At 50.9% G+C, this 17508-nt stretch overlaps 1 protein-coding gene across 4 annotated transcripts in view; it reads right to left on the reverse strand.

Annotated features, from left to right (window-relative positions):
• IFT122 (intraflagellar transport 122) overlaps positions 1-17508 on the reverse strand; it is a 67947-nt gene that overhangs the window by 45198 nt on the left and 5241 nt on the right. For 2 of the 4 annotated variants that reach the window (XM_061397146.1, XM_061397145.1), the window contains exons 2-9: positions 15882-15948; positions 14469-14553; positions 9220-9298; positions 7379-7455; positions 4751-4817; positions 3422-3568; positions 2164-2340; positions 110-185 (exon numbers count right to left, since the gene is read on the reverse strand). In XM_061397146.1, coding sequence (XP_061253130.1) covers positions 110-185; positions 2164-2340; positions 3422-3568; positions 4751-4817; positions 7379-7455; positions 9220-9298; positions 14469-14553; positions 15882-15948 — 775 coding nt within the window. The remainder of the gene's footprint in view (positions 1-109; positions 186-2163; positions 2341-3421; positions 3569-4750; positions 4818-7378; positions 7456-9219; positions 9299-14468; positions 14554-15881; positions 15949-17508) is intronic. The other 2 variants (XM_061397147.1, XM_061397148.1) reach the window with 1 other exon arrangement.

Consider the following 17508-nt stretch of genomic DNA (forward strand, 5'->3'; position numbering starts at 1 on the left):
AAATGACAAACAATCATTAATAATGCAGTCTCCAAACATGAAAACAGACGAAAACTAACAGGCATGACCAAACCGGTGCCTCCCACCGGGCCGGCACAGACCCGCATACCTGTTTTCCACTCAGCTGGTAGAAGGAAAGCTTCTGTCCCCAGTCAGCTACAGCCAGGATGTCATTGCGTTCCTCTCTAATCAACAGAAGACAAAAGAGGTTACGTGGGGCCAAGGCCTGCTGGTGAGTGTGGCCCGAAGGGTTTAACAAACAACAGGAAAGAGAAAGCCCAGGTCAGGCGGTCAGATTGCCAAGTGCCGGACGGGAGGACAGGGGCCAGAGGGCTGTGACGTGGGCCTACCCATCAACCGGTCCAGTGGGAAGGGGAAGGTGAGGTCAGCCCTCCCGGGATCTGTATCTCAACAGGATGCCCCACCACGCGGGTGCTCATGGTGCAGGGACACAGCCACCATGAAGAGGTGAGACCCCTTGTTTCATAGCTTCCTGGGAGCAGAGCTAAGACAGCGAGGTTGGAGATCCAAGAGCGCTTTTTCTTACACACTGTACAAGGTGGGGAGGAGCAGAGAGACAGAGAGCAGAGTCTTCAGCGGTGGGAAGGCATGGATTGTCTGATTTTTTTTTTAATGGACAGAGGGGAACTTTGCTTGCTCTTCCTCAAGAGGAAACTAACACCCAAAGCTTGGTTCCCCCGCAGTTGGGGTTCACACGCAGGTGGAATGGTTTCTGATTGGATCTAACAGGAAAGAACGGCGGTTCGCTACGACCAGCCCGTCTCTGAAACCGACTGCCATCAGCATCAGCGTCCTGGAATTGCAGCTGCAGGAGCCACACAGGAGAAACCTCCGCAGCCAAGGCTGAGGATCAGGCTACTCAGGAGTCGAGTTCAAGAGAGAGAGGTTCCCAGCCCTTGGGTGCTGGCCTGAACCCACCTAACATTGCCTCCTCTTCATTAACTCCAGCGTTTTGAGCCCAGGGCCTTGGGGTCATCTGACAGCACCATGAGACACTCAGGCAAAGCGTGGTGCAGCCCTGTGAGCAAAACCCGGGCAAGGGTGACAAGATGGCAACTCACGCAGGCTCTAGTCGATAGCCAAGGGGACAAAGACGACGGAGAGGGGCGGAGGGACCCACAGGTGAACTCTGTGTGAACGGCACTGATCCAAACACGACCCAGGGGCCCAGGCCACGGCGAGCCCTCCTGGGGAGACCTCGTACAGCTCTGGGTCAGGCTCAGCCTCCATGAGCTGGATGGCTGGTTTCCAACCTTCTTTCTCCCCCTTTTACCCACCCCCCCCAAATCCTGGGCAGTGGGACTCTTTACCAAAACAAAAGCTTGTGTTAGTAACTAAAGGGTCCGCTCTGGCTGAACACAGGTTGGGACGTGAAGCCCACCCTCTCCTCCCCTCCTGGTCCCCCATCTCCCGCCTTCTTTTCCCAAGGAAGCCCAGGCACCACAGAACAGTTTGGATGAAGTGATCTAGCTTAGGACTTGTCAATCAGAATGTCCTGCTCTCACACTGCAGCCTGCAATGGTTTCCCTACAGGTAATCTGGGCTGAAGAGAAGGAAGGATGGCTGGACAGCGAGGATTTGACGTGAGGACTGTGGCTAAGACGGGGGAAGCTCCTCTCTGATACGTGTCCTAGCAGATGCAAGGTGAAGTGCGGTGTGGGAGCAAGCTGAGAGAGGAGTCCGGTAAGAGGGGAGGTGTCTGATGAACTACGCTGCGGCCAGGCCAGGGCACACAGGCAGGCGCTCGACGTCATGTTTTTCAAAGGACCCCTAGATGCCACTGTAACGAGTTCACTCTACGATGCTAAGTGGACAAAAGGGAGTAGCATATGGTTCGGTTCATTGTATGAACGCACTACAAGACTGGGGGAAATACACTTAAGATGTGAACAGTGGTTTCCTCTGGGGATGGGGTCTTTCAGAAAAGTTGAACTTTCTCCTTTGGACTCTTCAGTGTTTTCCAGAGTTTCTCTAGAAGAGTCTTATAACCCACACACAAGCTTTGGGGTGCTCCCCCAGGGGGGAGGAGCCTGCAGCAGAAACACCCTTGGTCTCTGGGAAGGCAGCGCCAGGGCAGTGTGCCCGGCAGGTCCAGGCGGGCGGGCCCTGCGGGGAGGGCTCTGGCCCCCGGGACACACTCACAGGCTGTCGTCCCCGGCACCGTTGTCCTCTTCCTCGGGCTCGTCCTCCTCTGCCTCACTACCCTGACTACTGTACACTGCGGACTTCAGAGTGGAAGGGATATCCTGAAAGTATCTGCTGACAATGGCTTCCTCGGAATCCTCGATCTCTATGTTCATCCAGAAATTCTCCCATCGGCTGCAGACGGTAAGGGGTTGTTCAGTTGCATTGCCTACAACTGCACTAGGGTTATTAATTTCAAGACCTGTCAAGGAGCCCCTGCCCCTTGCCCGGAAGAGGACAGCAACCAGGCAGACCAGGCATCCTGCATCTCATGAATTAAAAATGGGCCCCCGAAGCCACAGAATCATCTGTGGCCGCAAAAAGCAAACAGCAGGAACTCTAGGGTAGGCTAATGGGCTCTGAAGGCATCAGACATGCATGCCACAGCCCTGGGCTGGACCAAAGTATTCAAGAAGAAGCGTAATCATCTGATGTCAGAAAGGCCGTGAGATTAAACAGACTTCTAAATCAAGTAGGTCCCACCTTTAAAATGACATTGGGTTGGTAAACAATTAAGTCCTTTACCTTCAGAGGACTCTATGGGGAATGGTGGTGGCTTAATAATGTTACAGGATTACACAAGGAGATCTAAAGCTATTAGCGCCCCATCAAAGTCACATCAGCACAGTAAAGAAAATGTGGAGAAGGTAGATGCCAATTGTTTGTGGAACTATAGGCTTTGGGGATATTTATACTTAATACTGATGTTTTTGGGGCCAAGGGCAGCAAAAAAGGCTCATGAAAAGCAAAAAGGGCTCATGAAAAAGCCTATGTTCTGTTCAGACTTGGAGGGAAGAACTGAAAAGGGGAAAAGACCAAAATAAAGCCATGGCACAGAGGTGAGCTACTGATTCATAAGGAAGTGGCTCTCCTATGTCACATGCATACACACTCTCTCTGTCACACACACACATACACATACACACGCGTGTGTGCACACATACACGCACGCACACACACACACACACACACACTCTGGGCTGGCCTAGATGGCTCATCTGCTCAGCTATATTTCTGGGATGCATTCCAAAACTCAAGATGGGCTCTTTAAAAATTCCATTGAAACGGGAACAGGTTCCAAAACGGATCAGTCACATGGGGTGAGAAGCCTTGAATCAGGGAGCCTTCGTGAGGACAGAAAGAACCCAGCACCTGAGGAAGGGCTTCCTAGAGCTCCTGACCGAGGAGGAGTGGAGGAGGGCGGCGGTGCAGTCACCTGGACGGGTTCCAGCTGATGGACCAGATGGGGGAGAGGGAGCCCCCCGGCCGCTCGATCTTCACCTTCTCCTCGCCGTTCTTGTTGCGGATGCTGACGACCCCGTTAAACATCCCCAGAGCCAGGTACTGCCCGTCATTTGTCCAGCTGTTCAGACAACCGCCAGAGGGCATGGGGAGGGGAAAGGGAACACAGCAGGTAAACGCTGTGAGGGTGGGGCCCTGCTTCAGACGGCCTGATGAGGCAGCAACGGCCACGCGCACCTGGGCCCTGATGCAAAAATCACAGGGCCACACTGGGGGTCCCACTGCTTCCCGGAGTGGAGGGCGAGACGTGAAGGCGGGTACACCTTCCTCTCGGCACCCACGGTCTCTATCGGCAGCGCCACAGGGCTCTGAGCTCTGCTTGCACTGCTGGCAGGGCCGCCCTACTCCCTGCTCTCCATGTCAGCCTCCTCCCACCCCCAGAGCCCCCTGAGCACAGGACCTGCATCTCGGTCACTGCCAGTCTCCCGAGCAGGTGCCTACCAGCTGCTGAACGAAAGGGAGGCTGCGCTGAGAAGCTGCTCGGCAAGCACAGCCACCCTTTGAGAGCGTCTACCATCTGCAGGAGCTGCTTGCTTTCAACTCACTACCTTGTGTGCATTTCACAACAGCCCCATCAAGACAGCATCTTTTTTTTTTCCCTACATACAAAATGGAAATATATTTGTCATTTTTCTATGTTTTACAAACAATTGATTCTTTTCCTTCATTAAAAGCCTCCACTCTGTTCTAAAATGAGAATATTCTGATGCTTGGAAAAAGCACTTATTGTAGCTTAAAATTAAAACTGTGAGTGAATGACTCCATATATTGAAGTATTACATGTTACTGCAAACATCAGATTTCTTTTTAGTATAGTTTCTTTTCTTTTTAGCATCTTAATCCCCATTTGTCACATTAGGAACCTCCTGAGGTCACAGAGCCTGTCAGAGCTGCTGAACCTGGATCTGAACCCAGATCTAACATCAAAGCCTGTGCTTCCTCCAGCTGTGCCGCCTGGACAAGGCCGGCTTCACATCCCGAGTCTGCCCTGAGCGCAGCCTGAGGCTGGGACGCGGGCTGCTAGACAGCTGCCCAAAAGCCACCTGCAGTGCCCTTTCGCTCCACGATCAAAGACATGGGTTCTTCCCATCAAAGAGACCACGAGAGAAGAAAAGAGGAAACATGGGGGCCAGACCAACTAGGAAGCATACGACCTTCTCTACTGTGTGAACTAACCACATTCTGAGTCTGTTTGAAGAGCAGGGGGACAGAAAACCACCCTCAGAGCTGCCCCTTAACTTACCTGCAGCAGGTTATCTTGCTGCTGGATTTGTGCTTAGAGACAGACTTCTGCTCAGGAGACCATAAGCCTTCAATGCAAAATAATATGAGAGAGACTGGTTGGACTATTGTTGTTGTTCAGTCACTAAGTTGTGTCCGATTCTTTGTGACCCCACAGACTCCAGCAGGCCAGGCCTCCCTGTCCCTCACCATCTCCCAAAGTTTGCCCAAGTTCATGTCCATTGCATCGGTGGCTGGAATATTACTCAGCAACAAAGAGGAACAAGCTATTGACACATGCTACAACTCATATGGATCTCCAGGGTTTCATGCGGAGTTTAAAAAGTCAGTCTCAAAAGGTCATATGCTGTATGAGCCCATCTTATATAGAGATGGAGAACAGAGTAATGGTTACCAGGCACAAGGAGTTAGCTATAATAGGAGATGGGGGAAAGAAACTGTTAGTCACTCAGTTATGTTCGACTCTCTGCGACCCCCTGGATTGCAGCCCACCAGGCTCCTCTATTCATGGAATTTTCCAGGCAAGAATACAGGAGTGCCATTTCCTCCTCCAGGGGATCTGCCTGCCCCAGGGACTGAACTGGAGTCTCCTACGTCTCCTGTATTGGCAGGCGGGTTCTTTACCACGAGCGCCACCTGCAGCGATGGTCATCAACGCAGGTGACGACACGACACAGCTATACACACGCACTGTGCCAGGCCAGTCTCCTGGTCGTGATCGTGTGCGATAGTTACGTGAGGCGTATCCACCGGGGAGAGAAGAGGAAGGGTACCTGAGACCTCTCTACTATCTCTGCAACTCTCTGTGAATCTATAACTACTGCAGCTTATTGTGAATCTATAACTACTTCAAAAGAAAAAAGGAGAGGAAGATACATTGGTGAATTTCTAGCCAACCTTTCAGGGGTTTAACTCAAAGGAATGCAACTTTCATAATTATTACACTATAACCAGGATACAACTTAGTGGTCAAAGTAATGAAAGATGCCTCCTGAAAATCCAGCCTCCACTCCCCGGCCTTTCTGGGCCATGCCCTGTCCCCAGCATACTGGTCGCCTTTGACTTGCTCCCTCCTGCCACTGATGCAGTGCTGCACAACAGGTCTATGTCTGGGCAACAACACCAAATTCTGCTCTGGGTCTGGGCCACGAAGCATGGCCAAGAAGGAAAATCTAGGGCAGAAATACATTTGCAGAGCAAGATGCAACATCCAACAATTTGCCTCCCCCGTCTCTGGCACTGGAAGGCCTCCTCCAGCATTTCCGCCTGTGCTCGAGCCGTCTCCCACCCACCGCACCCTCAGGGGCCTCTTGGGAGTGCTGTCCAGAGCAGGCACTCGATGCAATCGCGTGGCCTGGGTCCATCCCTTACCCGCGGGGCGACCTCAGGCACATCACTGGACCACTCTGAGCCCCAGTTCTGTTTCATTGGCACAGCAAGGCTGAGACTGCTACCTGACCTCCACGGTTGTCACAGAGCTCACCCAGGAATTCATTCAACCCTTGGCACAGTGCCTACCAGCATTTCCTGGAGGCTTGGTAGTAAAGAATCTGCCTGCCAATGCTGGAGATGTACGAGATGCAGGTTTGATCCCTGGGTCAGGAAGATCCCCTGGAGGAGGAAAAGGCAACCCACTTCCGTTTTCTTGCCTGGACAATCCCATGGACAGAGGAGCCTGGCGGGCTACAGTCCATGCAGTGGCAGAGAGTCAGACATGACTTAGTGACTGAGCGCGCGCGCGCGCGCACACACACACACACGCAGCGCCCACCACATCACAAACGCTCAACAAAATCATTACTTCTCAGAGCACAAATTCGACCTCCCTACCTGCCCCCGGCCACAAGCTCTTTGAGGGCAGGATTTCTACTTTGTCTTTTTCACTCCAAAAGTAAGCACCCAGACCAGTGCCTCACATGGAGAAAATGCTAAATCTTTCATCACTGACAGTCCCTTCCCCTTGTATGTACACAACATGCTTTCAATCACGTCCTCTGTTTTGAACCTCTGAACTCGATCAGTGGACAGAAGGAACGCGTTCACTTTAGGCCGGGGAGGAAAACAGAGGAGTCAGATCTCGAGTTCTGCTCTGCGTACCCACTATCTCCCAGCAAGGAAAACAGAACCAATGAAGTGAAAGCCAGTCTGGACCTTGAACAGGGAGCCTGCAGGCCTCCACCCACTCTCCCGGCCTCCGCTCTGTGCCGGGATCCCACCAGTACGTGTGTGGGGCAGGTATGCTCCTTGGGGAGGACAGCCACAACCACGGAATGAGTAAAGGGGATACGCTGCACACGGGTGCTGGGGGACACGGAGGTGGGGACAACGGGACTGTCCCCTCTCAGAGGCAGCAACGCCAGTCACGCCGGGGCTCTCCCGTTCCTCTCCCCACCTCCCTTCCCAGGGCCTTCTCCCAAATCGCCGTCTTACCCACCCATTTCTGACCAGACTCAATGGCCTCATTCACTCCCTTGGTTCCTACACAATTTAAAGGACAATTCTCAGCCTCCCCTCAGCCAGTGAAGGGAGAAGAAGGCGCACTGACTCGTCACCACATTCTGGATGGATTTCAGCACTTTTTGCCAATTTCCAGTCATTCCAGGACGAGACGCTGGGAACCCAAACCTACCGATGTCACTGGAGGAACAGGATGCCAGCTGGTGGGTGATGGGGTTGTAGGAGACACACTGGATGGAGTCATTGTGCCTGGGAAGTAAACAACTGGAGATGATTACACAGCAGACCACAAACACTTCAGTGGCTCCAGCAGAAGCCTGCAATGACGGGCCCACAGACAGCCTCTCTAATCCGCACCACAAGCTCTGCTGCAAGTGACCAGTGAAAAGCACAGGGGTGAACGCCCCCCTCCTGGCTTGCCTCTCAGCCACCATTTTCCTCTCTACATGTTACCCACCCACCAGACTGGCCACCTCCTCCAAGATAAACGCACTGCACAGCTCTGATGTGGCAGCTGGTAAGAGGATGATGGAAAGCACCCAGACAGGCGCACTGGAAGTGCCGTATTAATGGCCATTCCTCTTATGCTTTGTGGAGGCCTGGAAATACATTCATTCGCACAGGAGGGAGGTACAATGAAGACACTATTATAGACCAAGACCTGGAAACATCTGAGACGACCGTGAAGGCTGAGGGAGTCGCGTCCCACGTGTGGCACCTCAGCTTCAGGTTTACCCCACTTGTGAGCCACACTTCACTTGTGACCTCCTTCATTCATTTATTCACTCATCCAAATGTTGATCTGTACACACATGTTCACAGCAGCATTATTCCAACCAGCCAAGAGGTGGAAGCAACCCAAAGGCCCATCAGCAACAATGAATGGATAAACAAAATATGGTCTGTAGATACACTAGGATGTCATTCAGCATTAAAACGTACGGGAATTCTGACACATGCGACAACACAGATAAACCCTGAGGACGTTACGCTCGGTGAAATGAACCAGTCACAAAGGAACAAGTACTGTAGGATTCCACGTATATGAGGCACCCAGAGAAGTCAAATTCATAGAGAGTAGAACTGTGGTGCCTAGGGCTGGGGAGGGGGCTGGAGGTGGTTGTTTTTAGGTGAGGAGTTTCAGTTTTGCGAGATGAAGAGAGGCCCGGAGGCTCGCTGCACAGCAACATGGATGTACTACTGGCCTGCACACTTAAAAATGCTCAGGATGGCAAATTGCATGCTATGTGTATTTCACCACAGTTCAAAAGAAAACCATCCTTTGTTGAGTACCTACAATGGGCCGGGCAAGGCGCCAGGCACCAGAGACACACGGTGAGCAAAACACAGGCAGTGTCTGCCCCCACGGAGCTTCCAGGCTGAAGGGAGGAATCTATCAGCCATCAGAGTGAATGTAAAACTACAGCTGTAAGGGACTTCCCTGGCAGTCCAGTGGTTAGGACTCCACGCTTCCACTGCAGGGGGCACGGGTTGGATCCCTGGTTGGGGAACTAAGATCCCGCATGCCACACAGCACCCCCAAAATAAAAGTACAGCTGTGAGAAACGCCATGAAGGAGACCCGACCAAGGCTAAAGGGGCAGGGAGGCTTCTCAGAAGAAGCCACGACTGAGACCTGCAGGGGATGAGCAGAGCCTTGGCACGGAGAGGGGCCTGGAGCACACGGAGCCCAGGTTTCGGGCTGGCCACCCCGGGTGGATGTGAGGCTCTTGGAGGTGGGGACACTGGAGGGGGGTGGGGGTGGGGTAGAACGTGTGACATCAGACAAACTAAACTGAGCTACACGCAAACACCAGCCAGCACCGGCCGAGCCAGCAGAGCTCCAGACTGCTCCCTCACTCACTCACTCCCTGACCTTCTCAGCACACAGCCCCACAACTGAACTTCAGTCACACGGAAAAAAGTCCTTCCTGACTTCTTTTCTAAGGGGCTTGTGCTCAGTCCCTCAGTGAGAGGCCAACTAATAACACCGTGCGCATAAACGATCACTCACGTGTACTTCAGAATGCCTTCCAGTTTTGACGTCCAGATTATTACACTTTTGTCAGCTGATCCAGAAGCAAAGCGTTTGCCTGAAAGTGTTTTTAAAAAGAAAATAAATTTCACTTGTCTTTAGGCCGGCATTTTGCAAACAGTATTTCTTAGAAAGCTGCTTCTTTCAGGTCCCTAGGAAGTATCAGTTGCTTCTGCAACCCTTCTTATCAGTGCTGGGTGGCAGCACTTTGGAGTCAGGAAATTTGAGCTCATTTCCAGTTTTGTCTGAAACTCATGGAGATGTATGGAGGGCCTGTTGCAAGCCAGCATCACGTCCTATGTTCAGGATTAAGTCATGATTAAAGCATATGTGATCCCTACCTTCACAGAGTTTGTCTGGTGGGTAAAGCAAGCATTAAATTAAATTAATCCAATTCAAACACAATGTGGAGAGAAAAAAAAAGCAGCTCTATGAAAGAGAATACATGCGGACCTCATTTCGGTGATGGAGGTTTCTCTGAGAACGGGATCATTCATTAAGACCTGAAGGCTGAGGGCTTCCCTGATGGTTCACTGAATAAGAATCTGCCTGCAATGCAGGAGACACGGGTTCAATCCCTGATCTGGGAAGATCTCACATGCCACAGCGCAACTAAGCCTACAGGGCAACAAAGGCAAAAATAAATAAACAGAATTATTAGGAAAAACAAAGAAAAAAGACCTGAAGGTTGAGCCAAGCTTAGCCAGGTGCAAAGAGAGCAGAAAGGCCCATCCACATGGGTGGAACAGATGTGCAAAGGCCCTGAGGCAGGAAAACAGTGCACATCTGGAGGGCTGAGAGCAGCCAGCCTGGAACATCACTGGCAAAGGGCGAGATGGGTGGTGGCGGGATCTCTTGGGGCTTCGGGGCCACATTAAGACCCAGCTCTCTGTCCCAAGGAAAGGCTTCAAGCAAATGAGGCCAGGTTAGGCTTTCATTCTCACACTGCTTTGGCTGGGTGGCACCGCTGCAAACACTAAGCCAGAAGAGCTGCTCTTGTTTCTTCTTCCTGTCACTGCTCCCCTACCCCGGCAGGCAGCAGGGCAGGGAGAGAGTGGGCTCCGGGCTCAGTCTGAGCGGGAATTCCCCGTGACATCACCCGCCAGCTGCGGGAGCGCCAGGAGCCACTGAGCATCCCCAGGCCCTCGTTTCCTCATCGGAAAAGCGGAAGCAACAACAGTGTTTACCTCTCAGCTGTTGTGAGGATGCAATGAGATTACAGTGCTTAGGACTGGCCTTCTGAAAGAGATGGGAATACCAGACCACCTGACCTGCGTCTTGAGAAATCTGTATGCAGGTCAGGAAGCAACAGTTAGAACTGGACATGGAACAACAGATTGGTTCCAAATAGGAAAAGGAGTACGTCAAGGCTGTATATTGTCACCCTGCTTGTTTAACTTATATGCAGAGTACATCATGAGAAATTCTGGGCTGGAAGAAGCACAAACTGGAATCAAGATTGCCGGGAGAAATATCAATAACCTCAGATATGCAGATGACACCACCCTTACGGCAGAAGTGAAGAGGAACTAAAAAGCCTCTTGATGAAAGTGAAAGAGGAGAGTGAAAAAGTTGGCTTAAAACCCAACATTCAGAAAACGAAGATCATGGCATCTGCTCCCACCACTTCATGGGAAATAGATGGGGAAACAGTGGAAACAGTGTCAGACTTTATTTTTTTGAGCTCCAAAATTCCTGCAGATGGTGACTGTAGCCATGAAATTAAAAGACGCTTACTCCTTGGAAGGAAAGTTATGACCAACCTAGATAGCATATTCAAAAGCAGAGACATTACTTTGCCAACAAAGGTTCGTCTAGTCAAGGCTATGGTTTTTCCAGTGGTCATGTATGGATGTGAGAGTTTGACTGTGAAGAAAGCTGAGCACTGAAGAATTGATGCTTTTGAACTGTGGTGTTGGAAAAGACTCGAGAGTCCCTTGGACTGCAAGGAGATCCAACCAGTCCATTCCGAAGGAGATCAGCCCTGGGATTTCTTTGGAAGGACTGATGCTGAAGCTGAAGCTCCAGTACTTTGGCCACCTCATGCGAAAAGTTGACTCATTGGAAAAGACTCTGATGCTGGGAGGGATTGAGGGCAGGAGGAAAAGGGGACGACAGAGGATGAGATGGCTGGATGGCATCACCGACTCGATGGACGTGAGTCTGAGTGAACTCCGGGAGTTGGTGAACTCCAGGGAGGCCTGGCGTGCTGCGATTCATGGGGTCGAAATGAGTCGGACACGACTGAGCGACTGAACTGAACTGAACTGGCCTGGGATCGATGCTGAACAAGATCAGCTACCATTATCACTATTATCTCCTCACATCGTCTTGTATCGCTTTCCTTTAAGGAAAAAAACTAGTTCTTACACACCTCTGTGTCATGGCTGCTTATTATTTAGTAAACTTAAGGGAGAAATCAGAAACAAGCAAAGTCATCATGTTTTAAACAGCAAAACCATAATTCGGTGTATCCTTACTTCTAGATCCAGTGGGGAGGGACTTTGTCATCACTACTTGGGTGTTACGAGGGGCGGCATAAGGCACTGGGAAGAATGCGGGCTCTGCAGTCAGAGGACCCACGTCAGGCCTGCTCTGCCAAGTCTCCTGTAACATGCTAAGTCGCTTCAGTCGTGTCTGACTCTCTGTGATCCTGTGGAGCCTGCCAGGCTCCTCTGTCCACGGGCTTCTCCAGGCAAGAACACTGGAATGGGCTCCAAGCCTATTTTCTCACCCCTTCCCTACCCACTGCAGAGGCTACTGGGAGGCCAAGTGAGATGACATGTGTGGCAGGACTTTGCAAAACGCTGAGAAACGCCCCTGACCGCAGAGCTTGCTCTGACAGCCCCAAGGGCCGTCACGGTGCCGCAGGCCAGAGGCCCTAGACTTATGAATTCTGAGACCTCACAGGTCACTCCCTGGTGTTACTGAGAACTTGAACTCGAATAGGCACATAAAAAAAACAGGACAACATGGGACAGCACACCTGACTATCAGGCAAGAACCAGCACCGTCTCTGCCACTAACTTGCTGTCACGTGACAGAAACTCGCGTGACTTCTCTCGGCCACTGTGGAGGTCTAAGGTGAAGAGAATGGACTAGGTCAGGCTAACACTGGGTGCGTGGAATTGCACGTACACACGCAGCGGATGCATTTCTGAGAGGGATCTGTAGCTTTCATCAGATTCTCAAAGGGGCCCGTCATCTAAAGGAAGTGAAAACCCTGGAGCCTGAGTGATCTCCGTGGTCCATCTGCACCCTGTGCCCCTGGTCCGGCACCTTCCCAGCAGTGGTCACAGAGGCCCATCTCTAATCCTAGGGCCACATGACACAGGAGGAAGTCGAGACTCAGAGTCAACCACCACCTCCGACTCACAGAGCTTTTGGGGTTGGAACTGTCTTATCCCAAAGCCCATGTTCCTCCCACAGACACTCAGCTATGGGAAGCATGGATTTACTTTAACTCTCAACATCAGTTTCATGCAGCTGGTGTGACAACCATCTCTCTTCTTCCTCACACCACCTGGTGCCCTAACTCCAATGACCTTTCAACTCCACTAGAACCTCCCTCTCCACTGCCCCTCAGCCTTGTGGTCCTCTCTCCCCTCATGACTCAGCAACAGTTCAAGGTCAATGTAGATAATCACTCGTTTGCATACATCCTCTGCCCCTGCCCTCGAACTTCATCTTTAAGAGGAGCCTGTAAACCTACCACTGTGGTTAAATCCCCGTCTCCAATTGCTCTGCCCCTCCCGTATCTATGCAGCTCTAAGTGAAGGAGAAAAAGACATCATCACACCGCTGAGTTCACTTTCAATCCATGATCACCAGCTTCGGGTGGGCCTTTCAGGTAGCTGGCGTCTCATGACACCTCCTGGGGCCATTTACTCAGCCCCTTGGGCAGGTGGTGACTGACTTTCTTCCTTTGCCCTCAACTCTCAGACACCTCCTTCCCCATCCTCACTCTCAGATGTTGCTGCTCCCTGCTTCACTGAAAGGATGGGACAGAATTCCGTTGCCAGGACCTGCAGGGACACCCCCCAGCTTCCCGCCATGCCCATCTCTGCCCTGGATCTCCTCCCCTCCTCTCACTCAACCACACTGCTCTGGCATTTCCCACTCTCCTCCCTACAGCATCAACTGTCTCCAAATTCAGTGTGTCCGAAACTGAGCTCCTGACCTTTCACGGTAAGTTGCAGCCTTCCTCATCTCAGTGGAGGGCAACTCCATCCTTTTAGTCCCTCAGGTCAAAAACCCGGGAGTCACCCCGACTCCTTCCTTCACACCCCACATGCAACTGTCAGCCAATCCTACTGCTTCTGCCTCCCAGCTCTATCCACTCCTCACGACCTGCTCTGCTTCTACAGGGATCTGAGCCGCCATCACCATTGTGACAATATCTGCACGGATGACAAGATGACAATTCTTCACTTGTCCTTCTGCCTCCACCCTCACCCCCTGCAGGCTGTTCCCAGTATTTAAAACAGAAATCAGATCAGATTTCTCCTCTGCTCAGAGAAATGGTTCCCCATTTTCAGTGAGGATCAAAATCCTGCGGCAGCGCACGTTAACCAGCCAGCCCACGCCTGTTACCTCTCTGCCCTCGTCCCCTGCTGCTCCCACCGATGCTCTGTCCCAGCCCCAGGAAGGCACAACCACCTGAGGACCTCTGCAATGGCTGTTCCCTCTACGAGGAGCTCCCCTCCCCCTGGTACTGGCTGTCCTTACTTCCCTAGCTCCCCACCTTCAATCTTTGCTTACTGGTCCCCATCTCGACAAGCCATCCTGACTCCCCTGCCCCATCCTGCACCCAGCGCCCTGACCCGCCCAGCACTCTCAAGCCCTCTTATTGTGCCCTTCTCTTCTTCCTAACACTCACCACCTTCCAGCGTACTGTTTAATCTACTTATTGAGTACATTCATTGTATGTCTTTCCTCATACTCTCTCCCCTTCCCCTCCCACAACATAGACATGAGTCCCACAAGGGCAGCGATCTTTGTTTTGGTCTCTGAAGTACCTCAAGCAGCTAGAACAATACTTGGCCCACAGACAGGCCTCAATGAATACTTAAATGACTGAATTAAGCTGAATGACTGAAGTCTAAGAGACTGACTGTCTTCCGAAACCGGAAGTGGTGCTTGAGCTCACTGACGACGTGGGCCCAGGCAAGGAGAGAGACGAGCGGCTGTGAGGCCGTGACAGAGACTGAAGCCGAGCAGCCGCTTACCATCCTTCGCGTATGCCACACAGTATACCGTGTCCTTGTGTCCCTTTAGGGGCTGAAGCAAGGTGCCATCAGATGTGTCATAAACCTGGCAAAGGAGACGAAACTACAGGTTACCCACGTGGCATCCATGAGTCAGAATTCCTGCAGGTCGCTGCCGCTATTTTTATTTTCATAACAAAACATGTGTCAATATTCTCAGTTTGTACCAAGCAGAAACTACACAGAGAAACCAGACTGGCTGTGAAAGTTGGGGAACCCAAGAAGTAGAGGCCACGATTCTGCACGTTACATGGCTGGGAATGTACCATTAATGCTCAAGAAAACAAAAGTTCAGTCCGTGGAACTTCCCTGCAAAATTCACTCCCCTGCGTGAATCTGGATCTGCGACCAATCAAGCTAGACCCTCCCAGAGAAAGCCAGCACAAAGAGCCCAGTGTGAGCAGGAAGAAACGCTAGTGCAACCCTGCCCCTACTGCTGACATCACAGAGAGGCATTTCACACTTGCTCCCGAGAGCCTGAGAGTCACAGACCTGGGCTCGGGGTCTGCAAGTGGGAGGGAGTGTTCTAAAGCCCAGCTGTAACGTGGACGTAGAATTTTAGAGCTGTGTGATATCCATACATTTTGTGGAGACTGAAAAAAACACACCGTCTGGGAAATAAAGGCAAGACCCTCCAGAAAGGGTCCGTGTTGGAGAAGATAACCTACTGGAAAAACCTAAAAGGATTTGGACTGTTTACCCTGGAGAAGAAGTCTGTGGAACAACTGACTCAGGGCTTTAAGATTATGTGGTTTCCCGCGGACAGTGGAAAGCAGGCCGTCTGCACATCTAGAGACGACAGAGCGAGAGGAAGTGGACTTACGCAGGAGGAAGGGGCGAGCAGGCAAAGGTTCTCAGGTCAAACATAAAGTGTTCTCTGAAAACGACTGTTATACACTGGGACAGCTTCCAGTGGGAGCTTATATTCTTTGAGAATATGAAAAATAGGACTACATCCATATGGAACTCTTTAGGAAGGGCCTGTGCCTAAAATTGGGGTCAGGCTGTCTGGCTTTTCATGGAGGGAGCCCCTTGAGTCCTGTTGCTTGAATTTTTCAGGGCGACACAAATGTGAACTGACAAATGGCTCAGTTTCAAAGGCATTTTGATTAATTATTTTTCAACTCGTTCACGGGTGTCTCAAAGTAAAATGTGAAAGATTAATGACTCCAAAGGAGGTATTGTTCACAGGTTCCTAGCTGATAGACAGTTTACCTACCTGTTTTAAATAGCCCATTTCCTTCCCTATTAAAAAGTAATGACTGGTTTTTCCGCCCTTGCCTTTTTTATCTTAAAAACCGGGTCAAATTTCAGAGCACTTACACGAGGGAGAGGGGAAAAAAGCACTTAAAAAGGAAACAGACAAAATCCTACCAGTAATCTGTTTCCCGCAGCCACAATCAGCTGGGTTCCATCGGGCTTGAACGCGAGGTCATATACACTAAACAGGAGACAAGACAAGGCAAAGGGACAATTAGCAGCCAAAATGACGAGGCCGGCTAACGGCCAGGAAAGCAAATGTTATGTCCATTCCAAAGCACGGCTTGTGTAGGAGGAAGAAAAATAATAGCTAAGAATTGCGTTCGGTTGCAAATTCCATTCAATCACCACACCTTCCATCGCAATTCACTTGGCAGCTAGGGTTGTATCCCACTTACCACTTGTCCAGAAGCCAGACGCCAGACTCGATTCAAAGGGTCAACAGTGGGGGCACTATCTCATCATGAAACCATAAAGGCTACACAAACAAATGTGTGAGGGCCAGAAAATCCACAGGTCATTTACCAAAATATCATTACTTCCTCCAATTAATCCGATGTTTACCAAGTGCCTCTTCCATGTTAAGAACTAACAGCTACAAGATGACAAAATCAGTCCCTCCCTGCCGTCATGAAATGACCACCCTGTAGGAAGGCAAGGCTCAGACACACTCACAAAGAACCACGTGTCATCAAGTCCAAAGCACGCACTTTTTTTTCATATTTGAACATGTCTGATGCTGGGATGCGTCTTATAATTGATAATGTGTCAGTTTAGTTGGCAGCATACTTTGCTCTCTTAAATCATACAGAAAATAATATTTTACAAACAGTGACCTCTTAGATTGGATGGAGTGTAGAATAAGACCGTGATAAAGGCTTTAGGAGATACATTAAAGCATATATTGTGGGATTCCAAGCAGGAAGACAGAGTATTCTGATTTGAAGAGGATCAGAAAAAGCTTCACAAAGAACACAACTTGTGAAAAAGGCACGGCTTTAGAGACAGGCAGGGGGAGACTGGGCAAGCGCAGCATTTCAGGCAGAGAAAACCAAGCAAAGACGGGACGGCGGGAAGAGCAAACATGCAAACAACCTAATTTGACTGAAACGTGGCCAGTGCAGGGCGACAGGGAGCAAGGGATAAGGCCGGAGAAAAGAGACTGCAGCCATATGACAAAGATTCTCAAATGCCTCCAGGCAGCGACTTTATTAGTTCCAGTGACCCTAGGAAGACTGTGTCAGACAGCACTGCCGTGATGGCCCACTGTAAAAGCTAAGCGTGGGGTAAATTAACCGGGCACCTGTGAGGGACCAAAACTAGACACCCTGGGGAATTCCCCGGCCCACCAGTGTTAAGACAGAGATTTTATTGCCAAGGGCATGGGCTTGACCCCTGATCAGGAAAAGATTAAGGGCAGGAGGAGAAGCGGGCAACAGAGGATGAGATGGTTGGATGGCATCACTGAACCAAAGGACATGAGTTTGCATAAACTCCAGAAGATAGTGAGGGCTTCCCTGGTGGCTCAGACAGTAAAGAGTCTGCCTGTGGTGCAGGAGACCAGGGTTCGATCCCTGGGTCGGGATGATCCCCTGGAGAAGGAAATGGCGACCCACTCCAGTATTCTTGCCTGGAAAATCCCATGGGTGGAGAAGTTTGGTAGGCTACAGTCCATGGGGTCACAAAGAGTTGGACACAACTGAGTGACTTCACTTTCACTTTTCCAGAAGATAGTAAAGGA

The sequence above is a fragment of the Bos javanicus genome, chromosome 22 (assembly GCF_032452875.1).
Source record: "Bos javanicus breed banteng chromosome 22, ARS-OSU_banteng_1.0, whole genome shotgun sequence".
In the NCBI taxonomy this organism is placed as follows: Eukaryota; Metazoa; Chordata; class Mammalia; order Artiodactyla; family Bovidae; genus Bos; species Bos javanicus.